The sequence below is a fragment of the Cervus elaphus genome, chromosome 20 (genome assembly GCF_910594005.1).
Source record: "Cervus elaphus chromosome 20, mCerEla1.1, whole genome shotgun sequence".
NCBI lineage: Eukaryota > Metazoa > Chordata > Mammalia > Artiodactyla > Cervidae > Cervus > Cervus elaphus.
Genome location: NC_057834.1, coordinates 47297671 through 47316595, shown reverse-complemented (window position 1 = coordinate 47316595; position 18925 = coordinate 47297671). Strand labels below are relative to the sequence as shown.

At 39.8% G+C, this 18925-nt stretch overlaps 1 protein-coding gene across 12 annotated transcripts in view; it reads left to right on the top strand.

The window, feature by feature from the left end:
- Positions 1-3406: 3406 nt before the first annotated feature.
- The window catches only part of LOC122677200 (phosphodiesterase 4D interacting protein), a 236882-nt gene continuing 221363 nt past the window's right edge, over positions 3407-18925 (top strand). For all 12 annotated transcript variants that reach the window (XM_043877092.1, XM_043877115.1, XM_043877116.1 and 9 more), the window contains exon 1: positions 3407-3694. In XM_043877092.1, the coding sequence (XP_043733027.1) occupies positions 3462-3694 (233 nt within the window). In that variant the 5' untranslated portion in view covers positions 3407-3461. The remainder of the gene's footprint in view (positions 3695-18925) is intronic.

Sequence of the window (18925 nt, the reverse complement as noted above, 5' to 3'; positions counted from 1 at the left end):
CTGCATCTCTCATGTCTCCTGCATTCGCAGGCAGGTTCTTTACCACTAGTGCCACCTGGGAAACCCTGATTATTCTCTAGCACTTCATTTGGAAATAAATCCCAGGATGAATATGGAGCTCATTTCATGTGCTTCTTTCCAATTCATATCCTGCCTGCTGAGGTTACTCATCAGTTCCTTCCAAGAGTTGTTTCTGTATTTTTCTGTATTTATATCTTTTTGTCCTGGCATGCTGCAGTCCATAGGGTTTCAAAGAGTTGGATACGACTGGGTGACTGAACAACAACAAGACATTTATACATATGTATGTGTGTGTATTGTATATATATAATACTTACATATTTATAAGTATTTATATATTCTATTGTATCCTTTCCCCCACCCAAGGTGGGAAAAGTCACTCTGAAACATGCTCCTCCATCCTAGCTAAAACTGGATGTTTCAATACTTCTTAGCTTTTGAGTTTGCTGTGACTTCATTGAACTATTTATCTGCCTCAACTAATGAAAACGGTATATACATTTTAAATTTGGGAACCCCATTCCTTTTAATTTGTATATTAGATTAAAATCTACCTCTAGTCTATGGGGAAAGCCAAAGTCCGGGTCTGCTAGGAAAGCAACTTCTACTAATAGTATTGTTGTTGTTCAGTCGCTCAGTTGTGTCTGACTCTTTGCGACCCCATGGACTGCAGCACCCAGGCTTCCCTGTCCTTCACGATCTCCCGGAGTCCATTCAAACTCATGTCCATTGAGTTGGTGATGCCATCCAACTACCTCATCCTCTGCTGTCCCTGTCTCCTGCCTTTGATCTTTCCCAGCATCAGGGTCTTTTCTAATGAGTCAGCTCTTCACATCAGGTGGCTAAAGTATTGGAGCTTCAGCTTCAGCATCAGTCCTTTCAGTGAATATTTAGGGTTGATTTCTTTTAGGATTGACTGGTTTGTTCTCCTTGCTGTCCAAGGGATTCTCAAGAGTCTTCTCCAGCACCACAGTTTGAAGGCATCAATTCTTCGGTGCTCAGTCTAATAGGATTAGAAGCCAGATTTCAGAGAATTAAGTGGTAAAAAATGTATGTATGTCAAGAGGTATAGACATCAAATGTATACAGTGTATGTAAGCAAACTGGTTATGAAGGGAAATGAGAGATATGGTGGTGGTAAGAGGAGGAAGGGAAATGAGAGATATGATAGAGTTTAAAGGGAGAAGTCTTTGTTTTAGGGATGAGGAAACGTGAACATGTTTATAGGCTCAGTATGGAGCTAACAGAAAAAGGATGGCCAAAAAATATTAAGCCAACAAAAGATAATTAAGAATTTTCTAGTAGAGATGAGGGTCTTTCAAGGTGGCTCAGTGGTAAAGAATCCGCCTGCCAAGCAGGAGACACAGGTTCACTCCCTGGGTCAAGAAGACCCCTGGGAGAAGGAAATGTTAACCCACTCCAGTATTCTTGCCTGGGAAATTCCATGGAGAGAGGAGCCTGGAAGACTCCAGTCCAAGGAGTCAGAAAAGAGTTGGACATGACTAAGCAACTAAACAACAACAAAAAGTAGAGATGAGAGTAGTAAATTGCTTCAGTAAGATAGATTAGGGGGAAAAAAGATATGTAAAGATACAGATTAAGTTAGGTTTGAAAGAAAGAATGATTAGATACCTGATAGTGTCATTTTCTGGAAGCAGCTGGAATCATGATGGGAGAGACCACTTAAAGAAATAGTAAAGAAGTGGAATTAAAGACTGGATGAGTTGCATGAGTAAGATACATCTCTGGTGATACCCAGTTCGGGGGCTCAGGCAACTTTGTGGATGGTAGTGTTGGAGTTAATAAAACAGAAGAATGAACAGCAGATTTGGGAGAAAAAAATGACTTAAGAGTTCAGCTTTATTCTCACTGAGTTAATGATAGTGACTATTGCCTATGAACCTTGGGATCCATACTACCCACTAAAAGATAAAACTTGTCCCTTTCAGGCCTTGCAAATTACAATGGGATTTTGTTTCTTGTAGTTTAGTCACTAAGTTATGTCTGACTCTTTTGTGACCCCATGGACTGTAGCCCGCTAGGCTCCTCTGTTCATGGGATTCTCCAGGCAAGAATACTGGAGTGTGTTGCCATTTCCTTCTCCAGGGGATTTTCCCGACCCAGGGATAGAACCCACATCTCCTGCATTGGCAGGTGGATTCTTTACCACTGAGCCATCAAGGAAGCCCTACAATGGGGTTACCTCCCTATAAACCCATCATAAAGCAAAAATATCTTGTCAAAAGGCGTTTTGTATACCTAACTGACCAAACATCACAGCTTAGCCTAGGCTGCCTTACCCATGCTCAGAACACCTAATTAGCCTACAGCTGGGCAAAATCATCTAACACAAAGCCTATTTTTTAATAGTGTGGAATATCTCATGTAATAATTTATTGACTGTTATACTGAAAGTGAAAAACAGAATGGTTGTATGGGTACAGAGTGGTTATAAATGTACCTGGCTGGGAGCCCAGCATCACCAGAGAGTATTGCCCCATATCTCTAGTCCAGGAAAAGATCAAAATTCAAAATTCTGATCTGGTTTCCACTGAATGCATATCACATTCACACCATGGTAAAATCCAAAAATCGTTAAGTGGAACCAGCAAGCTGAGACTGCTGTTATAGAATGGTACAGTAGAAGCATTCTGCTTTGCTGGAGACTCAGCTTCCATTCTCAGAAAACACTGGAATATAAGAAAACGGGTTTTCGGAACAAACGTTGAGTGGAAGATTTATTTGATCAGTGAACTTTTTTTTTTTAACCATCAAAACACCCTTTTGACTTGATAGCAGATACCAAGTTATATATATCTTACTATGAGTTTTTCATGGAAAATGGTAATCAGAAAGTCTCAATTGAAAGAAAAATTGAGGTTGTTTATGAGAAAGGTTTTTATAATAACTAAAGGGAAAATTGAAAGGAAAGAAGATTTTAAAAGAGGGAAAGAAGGCTACACAACAAACCTGGGGAAGTAATGATTCTGAGGAGAGAATAATGTAAAATATAAGAGGATGATGGGTTTGGAGGGTGGAGGACAAAAACCAGGAAAATATGGAGAGAAGGAGTGAGGAGAAACTTTTTGAGGTTGGAAATTGAAGACAGTGATAATGGAGCAGATAGGAAGCAAAGAGAAAGGAGGTCTGGCAATGAAAAGCTCTCCAGGTTGAGGTAGTGGGTGGGGAGAAAAAAAGGGGAGATGACAGGGTGCAGAGGCAGCGGCGAGTGTTTGTGGGAGAGGGACCGAAGCAATCTGGGCGGAGCAGGTGGCGGAGGCAGCGCGGAGGCCTGGTCTTCCCGGGTTTGCGCCGCGCCAGGGGCAACTGGGATGGATAGCATCCTCGCCGCGATGATGCGTCCGGGCAGTGCGAGAAGACCTTAGGAAAACCAAGCAGGGACGGTAACTAGGACTGGGCTGGTCAGGGCCGGGAAATTCATGAAGAGGACTGACAGCGGGTCCTGCTGCCGCCGCCGCTGCGACTGCGGCTGCTGCTGCCGCGCGGTCCGCCGGGCGCACCACGCGCCCTACTGGTCCAGGGACGCGGCGCGAACACCGCCGTCCTCGCGGCAGTCTCCCGGCCGGGAACGACGGCATCCCGAGCCGGCCGGGAGCTGGGCAGCAGCGGCCGAGGAGGAAGAGGCAGCCGCGGCAGCCGCACCCTGGATGAGGTGAGCGCACCGCGGGAGCCCGGGAGGCTGCAGACTGCGCCGGCAGTGGCGGCGCCCGAAGCGCTGGTTTAGGGGAACCGCCTTCGGGCCTGGGAATCAGGGCTGGAGACCCGGGCGCTTCGGAGGGGTTGACACAGAGTGACATTAGTTTGGAGAAGGTTGAAGGGCACGGCTGGGGCCTGGGGGATGATGGGGCTGGTGGCCGGGGCGGAGGGGGCGAGACAGTAGGGAAATACAGGTGTGGCGCTGGATTGGCTCGGGACTAAAGCTTAGGAAACTCAGTCTCTACCCCAAGGTCTTTGCTTAACGAGTAGTCGAGGGCTCTGCAGGCGGAGATAAGATTGAAGGCCGTGCCTGCTGGGTCAAGTCAAACAAGAGATGAACACAGGATTCAGAAGGCCATGCCAGGCTGAAAGCACTAGGGATGCTAAAAGAAGATAAAGGACCAGGAAATGCATGTGGGGGTACAGTTGAAAGCATTGCCTTATCTTATACCTGTCCCCCCCCCCCCCCCGACCCTCCCCGCCCCATCTTAGATACAGACAGCATACAGGGTGGGGTAGTGATGGTTCCTTCTTCCTAGGCTCTCTTTCCCTGAAGAGCTGGGGCCCTGCCTGTTGGCTGGCTGGATGATGCCTAGCAGGACGAGCCCCACCTAAACCCAGTCACTTCCGTTGGAAGACCCAACCCATTAGGCCCAAATTTTCTTAGCAGCAGCAGGATGAAAATCTGCCGTATAATTTTTTTTTTTTTTGGACAAGAGACAGATTGTGCTGCTGACTTCTTGAAATAAATCTCTCCCTGTTGAAGCATCTTTAGCTTATCCTTTAATGGGAAGCTAGTACTCATAAATCAAACTACAGGGCAATATTGATTTCAGCATGGAGGCTGCCATTAACTAACGGGGGATCTGAAAAAAAAAATTCATTTCTGTAGGCCTGTTTCCCATGCATAAAATCAGAATTTGGGTCTTTTGAGTATTAGTTATAGATCTGCATATTAATAGGATCTGTATTTTGTGTTCAAGACTGTGTTGTATTTGTGAACGAGGAAACAATTTATTCAGACCCTTAATTGTGTTTATTCATCACACTGTTCATTGTTCGTTTGAGAAAACTGAGTCAGGCTATTCAGTTAACAGCGCTTAAAGGAATCACAATTATGCAGAAATCCAAGATAAATTACTGCCTTGAAAGATGGAAGCAGGCCAGAAGTAGTCATTATTTATTCTTTATAAAGTGGAATTTTAGCCCAAATATAATTACTTTTTAAACATGTTCTATCGATGGTGTGTTGAATATTTTTCAACAACACTTTGGAAATTTGTTTAAAGCCCCCCCCCAAAATTAATCTGAATATATTTAAATTTTAAATTCTTCTTTACTGTTTTATATATGCTAGAGTGAACACTTTTCATCAAAAGAAGCATTGCCATTGCAAAATTTTAAATGAGTCATGACTGTATCATAAACATGTGATTTTTCTGTCTTTGGTAACAAAAAATTTGTTGAGTTAGAATTAGGTTCTCTAAATTGTGACTTAATTGTTAAAATAGACGAATATGCTTTTGTTATTCCCTTAATAATTATTCATCTGACAGATCTCTACATTCATCTTAGTTGATGTGATAATGAGCCTTGAAATGTTTTTAAACATTTCAGGAATGCCCTGAAGTCAGAAACTTCACTGAGGTTGATGCTACTGTGACCTCATTTAAAAACTGGATCTCCAGGAATGTGCAGCATACTTTTAAAAAATACCTATCTCTAAGTTTATGAGTATTAGAGGCTTGCACTTAGGAGAAAGTATCTTTGGTATCCAGTTTTCTAACTCCTGATCAACTAAAAATGTAAGAAAGCAGCTCATTTTTTTATATTTTAATTTCTTTTCAATTGGAGGATAATTGCTTTACAATATTTTGTTGGTTTTTGCAATACATCAACATGAATCAGCCATAGATATATGTATGTTCCCTCCCTCTTGAACTCCCTCCCACCCCCCCACCCCATTCCACCCGTCTAGTTGTCACAGAGCAAGTGATTTGAGCTCTATTGTACAGCAAATTTCCACTGGCTACCTAATTTTACATATGGCAATGTATATGTTTCAATGCTACTGTCTCAATTCATCCCATACTCTCCTTCCCTCACTGTGACCACAGGTCTGTTCTCTATGTCTGTGTCTCCATTGCTGCCCTACAAATAGATTCATGGGTACCATCTTTCTAGATTCCATATATAAGCATTAGTATACATTTGTTTTTCTCTTTCTGACTTACTTAACACTATATAATAGGCTCTAGATTCAGCCCCCTCATTAGAACTAACTCAAATGCACTCCTTTTTATGGCTGAGTAATAGTCCATTGTATGTATGAAAGCAGCTCGTTTTAATTCAGTGTTTTTAAATCAAGCAATGATGGTGGAGGTCAGTACAAAATTGGATGCAAGCTACCCTCAGGTAGTCGAGAACCTATAGTTCTAAACTCTGCTTATCTATGTAACTACAGTGTGGAATAAGTGTTATAATAGTAAGATGGACTATGGAAAATAAATAAATAAATGCAAACATCTCTCCAAGGAAAACTGACTCTGTCCCAAGAGATCATGCAAGGTGGCATTATTGTGCAAACTGTGCTTTAGTTGTTGAGTCTGTTTCTCAGACTGATTATTAAATTCACATGGCTACTATATAAAGCCAGGATGGCAAGTTACTAATATACAATGAGGAGTCATCTTAGGGAACTAGATCCTCTTTTTATGTCAGTGGGTTCTCTTGGCATACTTGCTGCATTTGGAAGCGAAATTGTAATTAAAAGGTTGTTTGTGAAACTTGGATTTAGAATTGCTGTTGTGTGTGTGTGCTCAGTTATGTCTGACTCTTTGCAACCCTATGGACTATAGCCCTCCAGGCTCCTCCATCCATGGGAGTTTTTAGGCAAGAATACTGGAGTGGGTTGCTATTTCATGCTCCAAGGGATCCTCCTGGCCCAGAAATCAAACCTGAGTCTCCTGTTTCTCCTGCATTGGCAGGTGGATTCTTTACCACTGAGCCACCTGGGAAACCCAAATTTAGAATCAGGAGAACTAATCAGTGGATTCTAAATTAAGGAAAAATACCTTCGAACAGAGTATCAGAGGATACAAATGGGTTCTTTCTTCCCTGGATGGTGAGTGTCATTAAGGATCAACCTGTCTTCTCATTTGGACCTTCTTTTTTTCTCTGACATGCTAATATTTTCAGGTAATAGTTTGTTTGGTTTGGGAATCTTTATGTTTGTTTCAAGTGCCTGCACATTTCTGCCCTGAACCAGTTTATCTTCACTGTCAAGTTTAAATTCCAAATGGCAAGGTGATTTTGCTTAGGTAAAAGTCATCATGGGGAAAAAAAAAAGTCATCATGGGGATAGGGAAATGTGGTTGGGAGACGTTGCTAAAGCCCCTATAAGCTGGTAATATGAACCATGTGGTTAACGGCAACTGGATACAATGCTAAGAGGCAGAGAATTAGAGAGGTCTTCACACACACACACACACAGGAGATGAACTTTTTCTAGCCTAGCAAGATAAGGAAGCCAGAGCTGGGTGGGAAGTAAATTTTAGCAGAGGGATATAAGCAAATGTATGGCCTTGGGAATACATTCATGGTCTCTTCAGGTGAGACCCATGCTGTGCTAGAACTTTTCTTTTTTTTTTTCCCATTTATTTTTATTAGTTGGAGGCTAATTACTTTACAATATTGTAGTGGTTTTTGCCATACATTGACATGAATCAGCCATGGATTTACATGTGTTCCCCATCCCAATCCCTGCTCCTGCCTCCCTCCCCATCCCATCCCTCTGGGTCTTCCCAATGCACCAGCCCTGAGCACTTGTCTCATGCATCCAACCTGGGCTGGTGATCTGTTTCACCCTTGATAGTATACTTGTTTCAATGCTGTTCTCTCAGAACATCCCACCCTTGCCTTCTCCCACAGAGTCCCAAAGAGACACATGCACCCCAATGTTCATCGCAGCACTGTTTATAATAGCCAGGACATGGAAGCAACCTAAATGCCCATCAGCAGACGAATGGATAAGGAAGCTATGGTACATATACACAATGGAATATTACTCAGCCATTAAAAAGAATTCATTTGAATCAGTTCTAATGAGATGGATGAAACTGGAGCCCATTATACAGAGTGAAGTAAGCCAGAAAGATAAAGACCAATACAGTATACTAACGCATATATATGGAATTTAAAAAGATGGTAACGATAACCCTACATGCAAAACAGAAAAAGAGACACAGATGTACAGAATAGAACTTTTCTATGATGATTTAATTCAGAGATGACCCTCTTGCAAGTACACAACTATTTAAAAAAGAATTAAGTGAGTTGCCAGCTGATGGTAATGCGCTTCAATGTGTACTTGTTTTTGCCCCCTTTTAAAAAATTTTATTGAAGCATATTTGATTTACAATCTTGTGTTAATTTCTGCTGTACAGTGAAGGAACTATGTTTAATCATCTATAATATGCACTTTTGAAGCCTAGCAGATTGCACATTCTAGATGGATAGCCTGGAACCAGCAGACAGGTGTCAGAATTAAGGGTGAGGGATGATGTCAGAGAAAGATCAGTGCATTTCTAACATCAAACATCAGCCATTATGTCTCTTTAGCCATCTCTCTGTTATTTTTTTTACTGCTTTATTGATATATAATTGACATAGAATAAACTGGGCAAATTTAAAATATACAGTCTGAAAAGTTTATATATATTTATGTAGGTATATATTTGTGAAATATATATGTATGTATATATTTGTGAAAGCATTACATGTCCATCATCCTAAAAAGTTTTCTTTTGCCCTACCTTCTGTAACCTCCTGCCCCACTAACACACAGGAAACCACTGTTCCTTTTGTCACTGCATGATAGTTTCATTTTCTATAATTTTATATAAGTGGGATTATACAGTATGTATTCTTTGTTTTTGCCTGGCTTCTTTCACACACTTATTACTTAACTCATAGTTATTTTAAGATTTATCCATGCTGTTGCAGGTAGTAATCATTCACTTTCTTTCATTGCTGAGAAGTATTCCATTGTATGGATATGGCACAGTTTATTGATTCACTAACTGTTGGCTATTATGAATGTGTAATGTGGCTATTACGAATGAAGCTGCTATGAACACTTGTGTACTAGTCTTTGTGTGTGCATATGCTTACATTTCTCTTGGATGAATTTCTAGGAGTAGAACAGTAGGTATATGTTTAACTTTTTAGGAAATTGCAAAATTCTGTGTCAAAGGTATTTTACCTTTTACATTCCCAGCAGAGATGTATGAAGGTCCCTATTTCTCCACATCCTTGCCAACATTTGTTACTGTCTTATTTATCATGGCCATTCTAGTAAATGTGAAATAGTATCTTACATCTGCATTTCCCATTGACTACCAATGTTAAACATCTTTTCATGTGCTTTATTATTATCTGTATATTTTTATGAAGTGTTTGTTGAAATTTTTTGACCATTTTAAAGGAGTTGTTTGCTTTTTTATTGTAAAATTTGAGTTCTCTATTCTAAATACAAGTTTTATTATATATGTACCTTGTGAATATTTTCTCCCAATATAAAGTTTGTCTTTTCATTTTAGTAACAGTGTCTTTTGAAGGCCAAAAGTTTTAAAAATTTTACTAACGTAAGTCCAGACTGTCACATTTTTCTTTGAAGATTTTGCTTTTAATGTTATTAATATACCTAAGAAACCATTACTTAACCCAAGGTCACAAAAATCTTCTGCTATGTTTTCTTCTAGGAGTTGCATAGTTTCATGTTTTACATTTAGGTCTATGATTCATTTTGAGTTAACTTCTGTATATAGTACAAGATTTTGATCAAGGTTCATTTTTTGCATATAGTGTTCTTTCAGCACTGTTTGTTAAGAAATCTATCCTTTCTCCATTAAATTGCCTTGATACTTTTACTGAACAATTGACCATGTATTTGTTGTTCAGTCATTAAGACCTGTCCAACTCTGTGACCCCATGAACTGCAGCACACCAAGCTTCCCTGTCCTTCACTATCTCCTGGAGTTTGCTCAAATTCATGTTCATTGAGTCAGTGATGCCATCCAACCATCTCATCCTCTGTTGCCCGCTTCTCCTCCTGCCCTCAATCTTTCCCAGCATCAGGGTCTTTTTCAGTGAGTCAGCTCTTTCCATCAGGTGGCCAAAGTATTGGAGCTTCAGCCTCAGCATCAATTCTTCCAATGAATACTCAGGGTTGGTTTCCCTTAGGATTGACTGGTTTGATCTCCTTGCTGTTCAAGGGACTCTCAAGAGTCTTCTTCAGCACCACAGTTCAAAAGCATCAATTCTTCAGTGCTCAACCTTATTTAGGGTCCAACTCTTAGACATGTACATGACTACTGGAAAAACCAGTTTTGACTAGATGGACCTTTGTTGGCAAAGTGATATCTCTGCTTTTCAATATTCTGTCTAGGTTTGTCATAGCTTTACTTCCAAGAAGCAAGTGTCTTTTAATTTCATGGCATAGTCATTGTCCACAGTGATTTTGGAGCCCAAGAAAATAGTCTGTCACTGTTTCCACTTTTTCCATGTACATGTGACTATATCTGATTTTTCTATTCTATTCCATTTATCTATTTGTCCATCTTTGGGCAATACTCTACTATTAATATCTTGATTACTATAGTTTTGTAAGTCTTGAAATAACATAGTGCAAACTCTCCAATTTCATTCTTCTTATTCAAAATTGTTTGACTGTTCTAGGTTCTTTGCATTCCCATATACATTTTAGATTCCAATTGTCAATACAGATAAACAGTTTCTGGGAATTTGAATGGGATTGTACTGAAGTTTATATATTAATTTGGGGAGAATTGATATTTTTAACAATATTGAGTCTTCTGATCCATAACATGGTATATCTCTTCATTTATTTAGGTCAGTGGTTCTCAAACAGGGACAGTTATGCCTCACAAAGGACATTTGACAGTATCTGGACACATTTTTGATTATCCTAACTACAGCAAAGGTGATTCTGGCATTTAGTAAATAGAAGTCAGGAATACTGGTTGACATCCTACATTGCACAGAACAGTTCTAACACTCACTGGGTTGGTGTCTCTTGTTGTGGAGCACAGGCTCTAGGGCTCCTGGGCTTCAGTAGCTGTGGCGTGTGGGTTCAGTGGTTGCAGCTCCCGAGCTCTAGAGCACCGGCTCAATTGTTGTGGGGCATGGGCTTAGTTGCTCCATGGCATGTGGAATCTTCCTGGACCATGTCTCCTGCATTGGCAGGCAGAGGCAGATTCTAACCACTGAGCCATCAGGGAAGCCCTATATTGATTTTTGTATACTATCTTAAATCCTGTTCAGTTCAGTTCAGTTCAGTCGCTCAGTCGTGTCCAACTCTTTGCGACCCCAGGAATCACAGCATGCCAGGCCTCCCTGTCCATCACCAACTCCCGGAATTTACTCAGACTCATGTCCATCGAGTCGGTGATGCCATCCAGCCATTTCATCCTCTGTCGTCCCCTTCTCCTCCTGCCCCCAATCCCTCCCAGCATCAGGGTCTTTTCTAATGAGTCAACTCTTCGCATGAGGTGGCCAAAGTATTGGAGTTTCAGCTTCAGCATCAGTCCTTCCAATGAACACCCAGGACTGATCTCCTTTAGGATGGACTGGTTGGATCTCCTTGCAGTCCAAGGGACTCTCAAGAGTCTTCTCCAACACCACAGTTCAAAAGCATCAATTTTTCAGTGCTCAGCTTTCCTCATAGTCCAACTCTCACATCCATACATGACCACTGGAAAAACCATAGCTTTGACCAGATGGACCTTTGTTGGCAAAGTAATGTCTCGCTTTTTAATATGCTATCCAGGTTGGTCATAACTTTCCTTCCAAGGAGTAAGCGTCTTTTAATTTCATGACTGCAATGACCATCTGCAGTGATTTTGGAGCCCCAAAAAATAAAGTCTGACACTGCTTCCACTGTTTTCCCATCTATTGCCTATTAAGTGATGTGACCAGATGCCATGATCTTAGTTTTCTGAATGTTGAGCTTTAAGCCAGCTTTTTCACTCTCCTCTTTCACTTGCGTCAAGAGGCTTTTTTAGTTCCTCTTCACTTTCTGCCATAAGGGTGGTGTCATCTGCATATCTGAGGTTATTGATATTTCCCCAGGCAATCTTGATTCCAGCTTGTGCTTCTTCCAGCCCAGCATTTCTCATGATGTACTCTGTATATAAGTTAAATAAGCAGGGTGACAATATACAGCCTTGACATACTCCTTTTCCTATTTGGAACCAATCTGTTGGTCCATGTCCAGTTCTAACTGTTGCTTCCTGACCTGCATATAGGTTTCTCAAGAGGCAGTTCAGGTGGTCTGGTATTCCCATCTCTTTCAGAATTTTCCACAGTTTATTGTGATCTACACAGTCAAAGGCTGTGGCATAGTCAATAAAGCAGAAATAGATGTTTTTCTGGAACTCTCTTGCTTTTTCAATGATCCAGCGGATGTTGGCAATTTGATCTCTGGTTCCTCTACCTTTTCTAAAACTAGCTTGAACATCTGGAAGTTCACAGTTCACGTATTGCTGAAGCCTGGCTTGGAGAATTTTGAGCATTACTTTACTAGCATGTGAGATTCTTAAATCCTGTAGCTTTGCTAAATTCATTGTTTAGTTCTAGTAGATTTTTCTTTTGTAGATTCTGTAGAATTTTATACATAAGAATTATGTCATCCACACAAAGAGAGGAAGAGGGAGGGAAGGAGAGAATTTTATTTCTTTCTTTCCAATCTCTATGTCTTTTATATATTTATTTATTTTGCCTTATTGCACTAGCTAGCACCTCTAGCACAAAGTTGAATTGAAATAGTAAAAGCAAACATACTTTGCCTTGTTGCTGATCTTAAGAAGAAGGCATTCATTCTTTTACCATTAAGTATAATGTCTCCTATACATTTTTTATAGGTACTTTTCACCAGATTGAGGAAGTCCCCTTCCATTCATAATTTTCTGAGAGTTTTCACTAGGAATGGATGTTTGATTTTACATCTGAATGAGATGCTATGTAATTTTTCTTTTTGATTAATATGATAATTACATTGATTCTTTAAAGAATGTTAAAATTAACATTGAGATCCTGGAATAAATGCCACTTAGTCATGATATATTATCCTTTCTATATTGTTGGATTGGAGATGCTAAAATTTTGTTAAGGATTTTTGCATCTGTATTCAGGAGGGATGTTGGTTTGTATTCTTCACGTTGTCTGGATTTCGTATAAGGATAATTTTTTCCTCATAAAATGAGTTGGGAAGTAGTCCCTCTTCTTCGATTTTTGGGGGAGAGTTTGTGGAGAATTGGCATTATTTCTTCCTTAAATGTTTGATGAACTTCTAAGGAAAATTATTAGCATAATGTCTTCAAGCTTCATCTGTGAGGTAGCAGCATGTGTCAGAACTCTGTTCTTTTTTAAGGCTGAATAATATCCCATTATATGTATGTATCATATTCTATTTATCCATTGATTCGCTGATGGCCATCTGGGTTGTTCCACATTTGGCCATTTTGGCTATTCCACATTTGCTATGTTGGCCTTCCCAAATTCCTAGCTTTACTTCAACTTAGGGAGATGACTAGTCTCTGCCTTGATTCCCTCTCTTATCATTACCAACTATAAACTTTCTCTAAGAAGTAAACTAGGGCAGTTGTGTGCTTCACTTCTTTGGTTTATCTATTCTCTGGGATCACTATCTGTGTTGACTAATATCCAGTGTCTGAAAATCTTTCTTTCCTATATTTTGTCCAGGTTTTCAGTTATTCCTGTCAGAGTTGTGTGGATGTGCACTGTTACTTCATGCTGTTTGGAAGTAAAATTGTCTTTCTAGTTATCTTTTAATTGCATTTTTCAACCCTGGCTACACATTTGAATTATCTAGGGAGGTTTAAAAAAACCGAGGTACAGGCTCCACTCTAGACCAATTAAATCAGACTCTTTCAGACTGAAGTCCTAACCTCATGTACAAAAGCACTCGTGTACAGCAAGTTTAGAGAACCACTGAATTAAACAAATAAAAAATAAATTGTGTTCTGTCACTCCAACCAAGACAAAAGGTGGTTGAATTTTTGTCTTTGTTAAGCAGTATGGAGCTATAGAATGTTTTAAAGCAGGACATTGATGTATGTAGATCTTTGTTTTAGAACTATAGGTGTGACAGTTGTATGGGAGGTGAGGTGAAGTGGGTTGACTGAAAAGATGGGATAACAAAGAAGATGTTATGAATGGTTTGGGGTCTGAGGTTATGAGCTCTGAACTTAGTGATAGCAGGAACAGTGAAGAAGGGATACATTTGAGAATTTCTGAGGTAGGGTTGATGGCGCTTGTTAATCAATGAAGTATGGGAAATGAAGAAGAGAAAGGAAACAAGAATTACTCTTAAATTTCTAGGTCAACTATGCAATGATTACTAATGTCATGTACTGAGGGATAATATGGTATGAAAAGTAGATATCAGGGAAATGAATTGCTTTCATGTGGGACATCCAGAAGGAGACGCCTTACAGAACTATATCCTGACCACTAAATTTTTCTGTAGCATAAAAGAGAGAAAACATTTAAGAGTATATCTTTTGAGTGTGTTGTATGATTTTGAACAGATGTTCAAACAGACGTATCTTTCTGCTTTTATCTGACTTAGGTTAATATTAAAATCTGTTTGCATTTCTTAGGCATATATCAGCTTACATGAGAGTAAAGTTGATGTCTCCTAGGTGACAAGATATCTCATCAGGGATTATTGCAGACATTTGTTACTCTTTTTCTTTCTTTTTTGTTTTTTGGCTTTTTTATCTTTTGGTGGGGAGACATTTATTCATTCCTCCTTTCTTTGGACAGTAACTCTACATTTCCCTTTGGGGAATTACCTCTTCTTTGCCATTGCTTTATTAAAGTTTTGATGGAACATTCTGCCCTCTTCTAGATAGATGAGGGTAATGAGACCCACAATAGTACCACCTAACTCTCTACATTAACATCGTGTCTTCATGGAGCAACACAAGAGTGGAAAAAATGGTTGGGACCAATTGGTTTCTTCTTGCTACCTGGGTTCTTACTGCTTCCCTTACTTCTGTCCCTTCTGAACCTGTTTTTTTTTTTTTTTAGTTTCAACTGTTCTGTTGATTCTCTAGGTCTCCCCTTTCAGTACTGTCTTTTTAGAAATTAAATTTAGCCAAATTTAGTTCATTCATCTTTTAAAAAATTATATATTCAATGTCAGGCATAATTCTAGATGCTAGAATAGAATGAAGAATAAGATTATCTGTTAAAGGCTCTTACCCTCACAAGCTTAAGTTTAATGAAACTGTATCAGGACTGGTGAGGAGATAGACAGTAAACAAGTAAATATACAAATAAAGTGATTTCTCATAATAATAAGACTTAAAAGAAAAATAAAATTAAGCCAGTGGTTAGAAAGGAACTGAGGCAGATGTTGTTGTTCGGTTGCTAAGTTGTGTCCGACTCTTTGTGATCCCTGGACCGTAACCCACCAGGCTCCTCTGTCCCTGGGATTTTTCAGGCAATAACACTGGAGTCACCATTTCCTTCTCTAGAGGATCTCCCCAACCCAGAGATCGAACTTGGCGGGCAGATTCTTTATCACTGAGCCACCAGAGAAGCTCCAAGAGGCAGACAATGGGAGAACTGCAATTGTAAAACTCCTAAGGTAGAAATAAGCTTGTTACGCTTGAGCAACACAAAGAAGACCAGGGCAGCTGGAACATGTTAAACAAAAAGGAGAGTGGCAAGAAGATAAGGGAGATGAAGTGGGCTGGGCTAGGTACATGAGACCTTGTAGGCCATAATAAGAAGTTGATTTTATTCTAAGGACATTGGGAAACCAGGAAGCAGGAGCATTATATGATCTGGAAAATGTTTTAAAATATCACTCTGCTATTGCAATACAGACTTTAGGAGTGAAAGAGTGCTTTCTAACAGTAGAAGCAGGAAGGGAGCTCTGAAAACTATCCTAGTAAATGGACAGATATAAGAAAATGGTGATTTAAGTCATGGCAGCAGCAGTGGAGCTGATAAGTGAACAAATTCAGAGTATGTTTTGGAGGTCGAGCCAACAGGATTTGTTGGTATACTAAATGGAAAGAATGAAGTTTAGAAGTGAGGTATTACATGCCTTTCAAAAAAGAGTAAATCTAAAATTGCTCTAAAAATTAAGTCTTTAAATAGAAAAAAATTTTAAAGTCAGCTTTTAAAAAAGAGTAGTTTATTCTCCATAGTCTCAGGAATTAGTTTGGGGATGGGCATTGACTCAAGTTAATCCAGACAGGGTTCTTCAGGAGTCTCTTGAAAGAAGACAGCCTTTCTGATGATGAAACTTGAAGGAGAATGTAGGCCTGGGACTGCTGGTAGACAACTTGCTAAACTTTTCAGACGCTGAGAAGAAAGCTAGCACAGAAAACAATTGAGAGGAGGGGAGGGAAAATCCCTTATTGGAGTCTCTGAATTAAGCTGTATTTGAAACCTCTGGTTGAGGTTTTTGCTTAACCTCAGTTGAAGTTTTATCCCCTATCAACATGAGGGTGGTGGTGGTTAGGTCGGGGGACAAAAGGATGGTGGTCATGCCCACGGGGAAGACTCTTTGTTGTTGTTCAGTTGCTCAGTTGTGTCCAACTCTTTGCTACCCCATGGACTGCAGAATGCCAGGCTCCCCCTTCTATCACCATCTCCCGGAGCTTGCTCAAACTCATGTCCATTGATTTGGTTATGCCATCCAACTATCTCATCCTCTGTTGTTCCTTTCTCCTCCTGTCTTCAGTCTTTCCCAGCATCAGGGTCTTTTCTAATGAGTCAGCTCTTTACATCAGGTGGCCAAAGTATTGCAGTTTCAGCTTCAGCATCAGTCCTCCATGATGCTTCATAAATATTCAGGATTGATTTCCATTAGGATTGACTGGTTTGATCTCCTTGCATTCTAAGGGACTCTCAAGAATCTTCTCCAACACGACAGTTCAAAAGCATCAATTCTTTGGTGCTCAGCATTCTTTAAAGTCCAACTCTCACATCCATACATGACTACTGGAAAAACCATAACATTGACTAGACAGACCTTTGTCAGCAAAGTAATGTCTCAGCTTTTTAATATGTTGTCTAGGTTTGTCATAGCTTTTCTTCCAAGGAGCAAGTGTCTTTTAATTTCATGGCTGCAGTCACCATCTGCAGTGATTTTGGAGCCCAAGAAAATAAAGAGAAGAAGACCTTGTATAATATTAAAAAATCCTGTCCCAGAGGGTTGTATATGTTGACCAGTTCTTGGTGGGAAGATGTAGCAGGCAGGGAAATGGTTGCCTTAGGGTACCACAGCCTCTTCTAGTTACTTGCTCTCAGTCTTGTTTGCTAGAGCAGCCTCATGAGTATAGGGGATTTGTACTGGATCTCAAACAGGTTCCACACAGCGTTCTGTGATTTAGATGTTTGATCACTGATATCTATGGCAGCGGCATTGTCATTGTTATCATTACTACATGTATAATTTTGTTATTAATAATGTTTGTTGAGTACTGGCTACATACCAGCATTATATATATCTTAAACAACGTATAAGCATAATCTCATTTAATCCTCACTACAATTCCGTGAGAAAGATGCTGTTATTATCCCTGCTTTTTTTTAAGAAAGGTTAAATATTTTGACAAGACCACACAGTTATAAAATGGTGGCAGTGGTGCTCAATTGGTAGGTGCTAAATTTTTGTTTCATGTGCCCCAGAGTCATTATTTTTGTTCATTTTATATGCTTTAAAATCTCTTTCCTTTTAATGATTCTTGACCTGCTTTTCCTTAAAAAAAAAAATCAAAGCAAACAAAAGCAACAAAAAGCCTTTGGTAGTGCTTAGACAAACATGGTTCCATCTCCAAATTAGCATCACAAGTGTGAAGTGTCATCTGTTTTAAAATAATAACCTGCATTACTAAACTCTGACCTTGGAAGGATTTGCTTTCAGTTCAAATGGCAAAATACCTGCAGGTCAACACAGAGAAACGAATGACCTGTTTACAACAAAAGGGTATACCTAGACATGAGCGAGAGTCTATCGAAAAGCATCAGATAGCTTCATATTCAGGTTAATAAAATTGGGTGAATTGCACATTTCAAAAGAGAATCTGGGACACTGTGCAAATAACAAAGAGCAAAGTGGGCTCACTGCCCAGAACAGTGGGCACATGTGTTCACATAATGGGGGGCTTTTGTCCACTGTGTATGTGCTCATGCACACCCACATTTAATCATACAACGTTTGCTCAGAGAAAGTAGAGCAAATAACAGAAATGCTAACATGAACAAGTGACCTCAGTGTACAAACAGAAGCAGTACCATATTTTGGCATCCTTTTAGTCTCCATAACATTCCAATCCACACCTTTTTGCCTCATTGCTGTGTAAATCTTGACTTTGAAATCACTAACTAAATATTGAATATAAAATGCATAGACTTATTGTTGTCTCAATAAGAAGAGTTTTCATGAATTTCACATATCTTCTGAAAGAAAAAGAGTGAGTCTGCTTAGTGTATTCTATAGAATACACAAAATGTATGATCCTACAAAAGAACTACTTATCATTTCCTTCATTTTCACCATAAATCTCCTTTCCAGTTGTACAGCCTTAAATAAGGGCTCTTAATTCTTTGTCCTTCCTTACTGTAAGAAGAATAATAGCTTCTTTGTGAATGAAAGGGCTGGATCTTTAACTCTGCAGCATGACCTAGGATTGAGGGAAGGTTCAGGACTATGTGTATCAGTTACCTATTGATGCATAGAAAACCACTCCAAAACTTAGGATCTGTGATGGTTAATTGTATATGTCAACTTGACTGGATCACAAGGTGCCCAAATGTTGGGCTAAATGTTATTTGTGGGTGAGTCTGTGAGGGTGTTTTTGGATATAATCGGTATTTGAAATCAGTTGGCTGAGTAAAGCAGGTTACCTCCCCCACAATTCCATCCCATCCACTGAGGACCTAAATAGAACAAAAAGATGGAGGAAGGGAGAATTTACTCTCTCTCTTTCTCTGCTGACTACTGAGCAGAGTCCGTAGGACTGGGACTTACACAGTGGGCCCGCTAGGTCTCAGAATACCGCCATCAGATTTCTTGGGTTTCCAGCTTCCAGACAGCAGATACTGGGATTTCTCAGCCTCT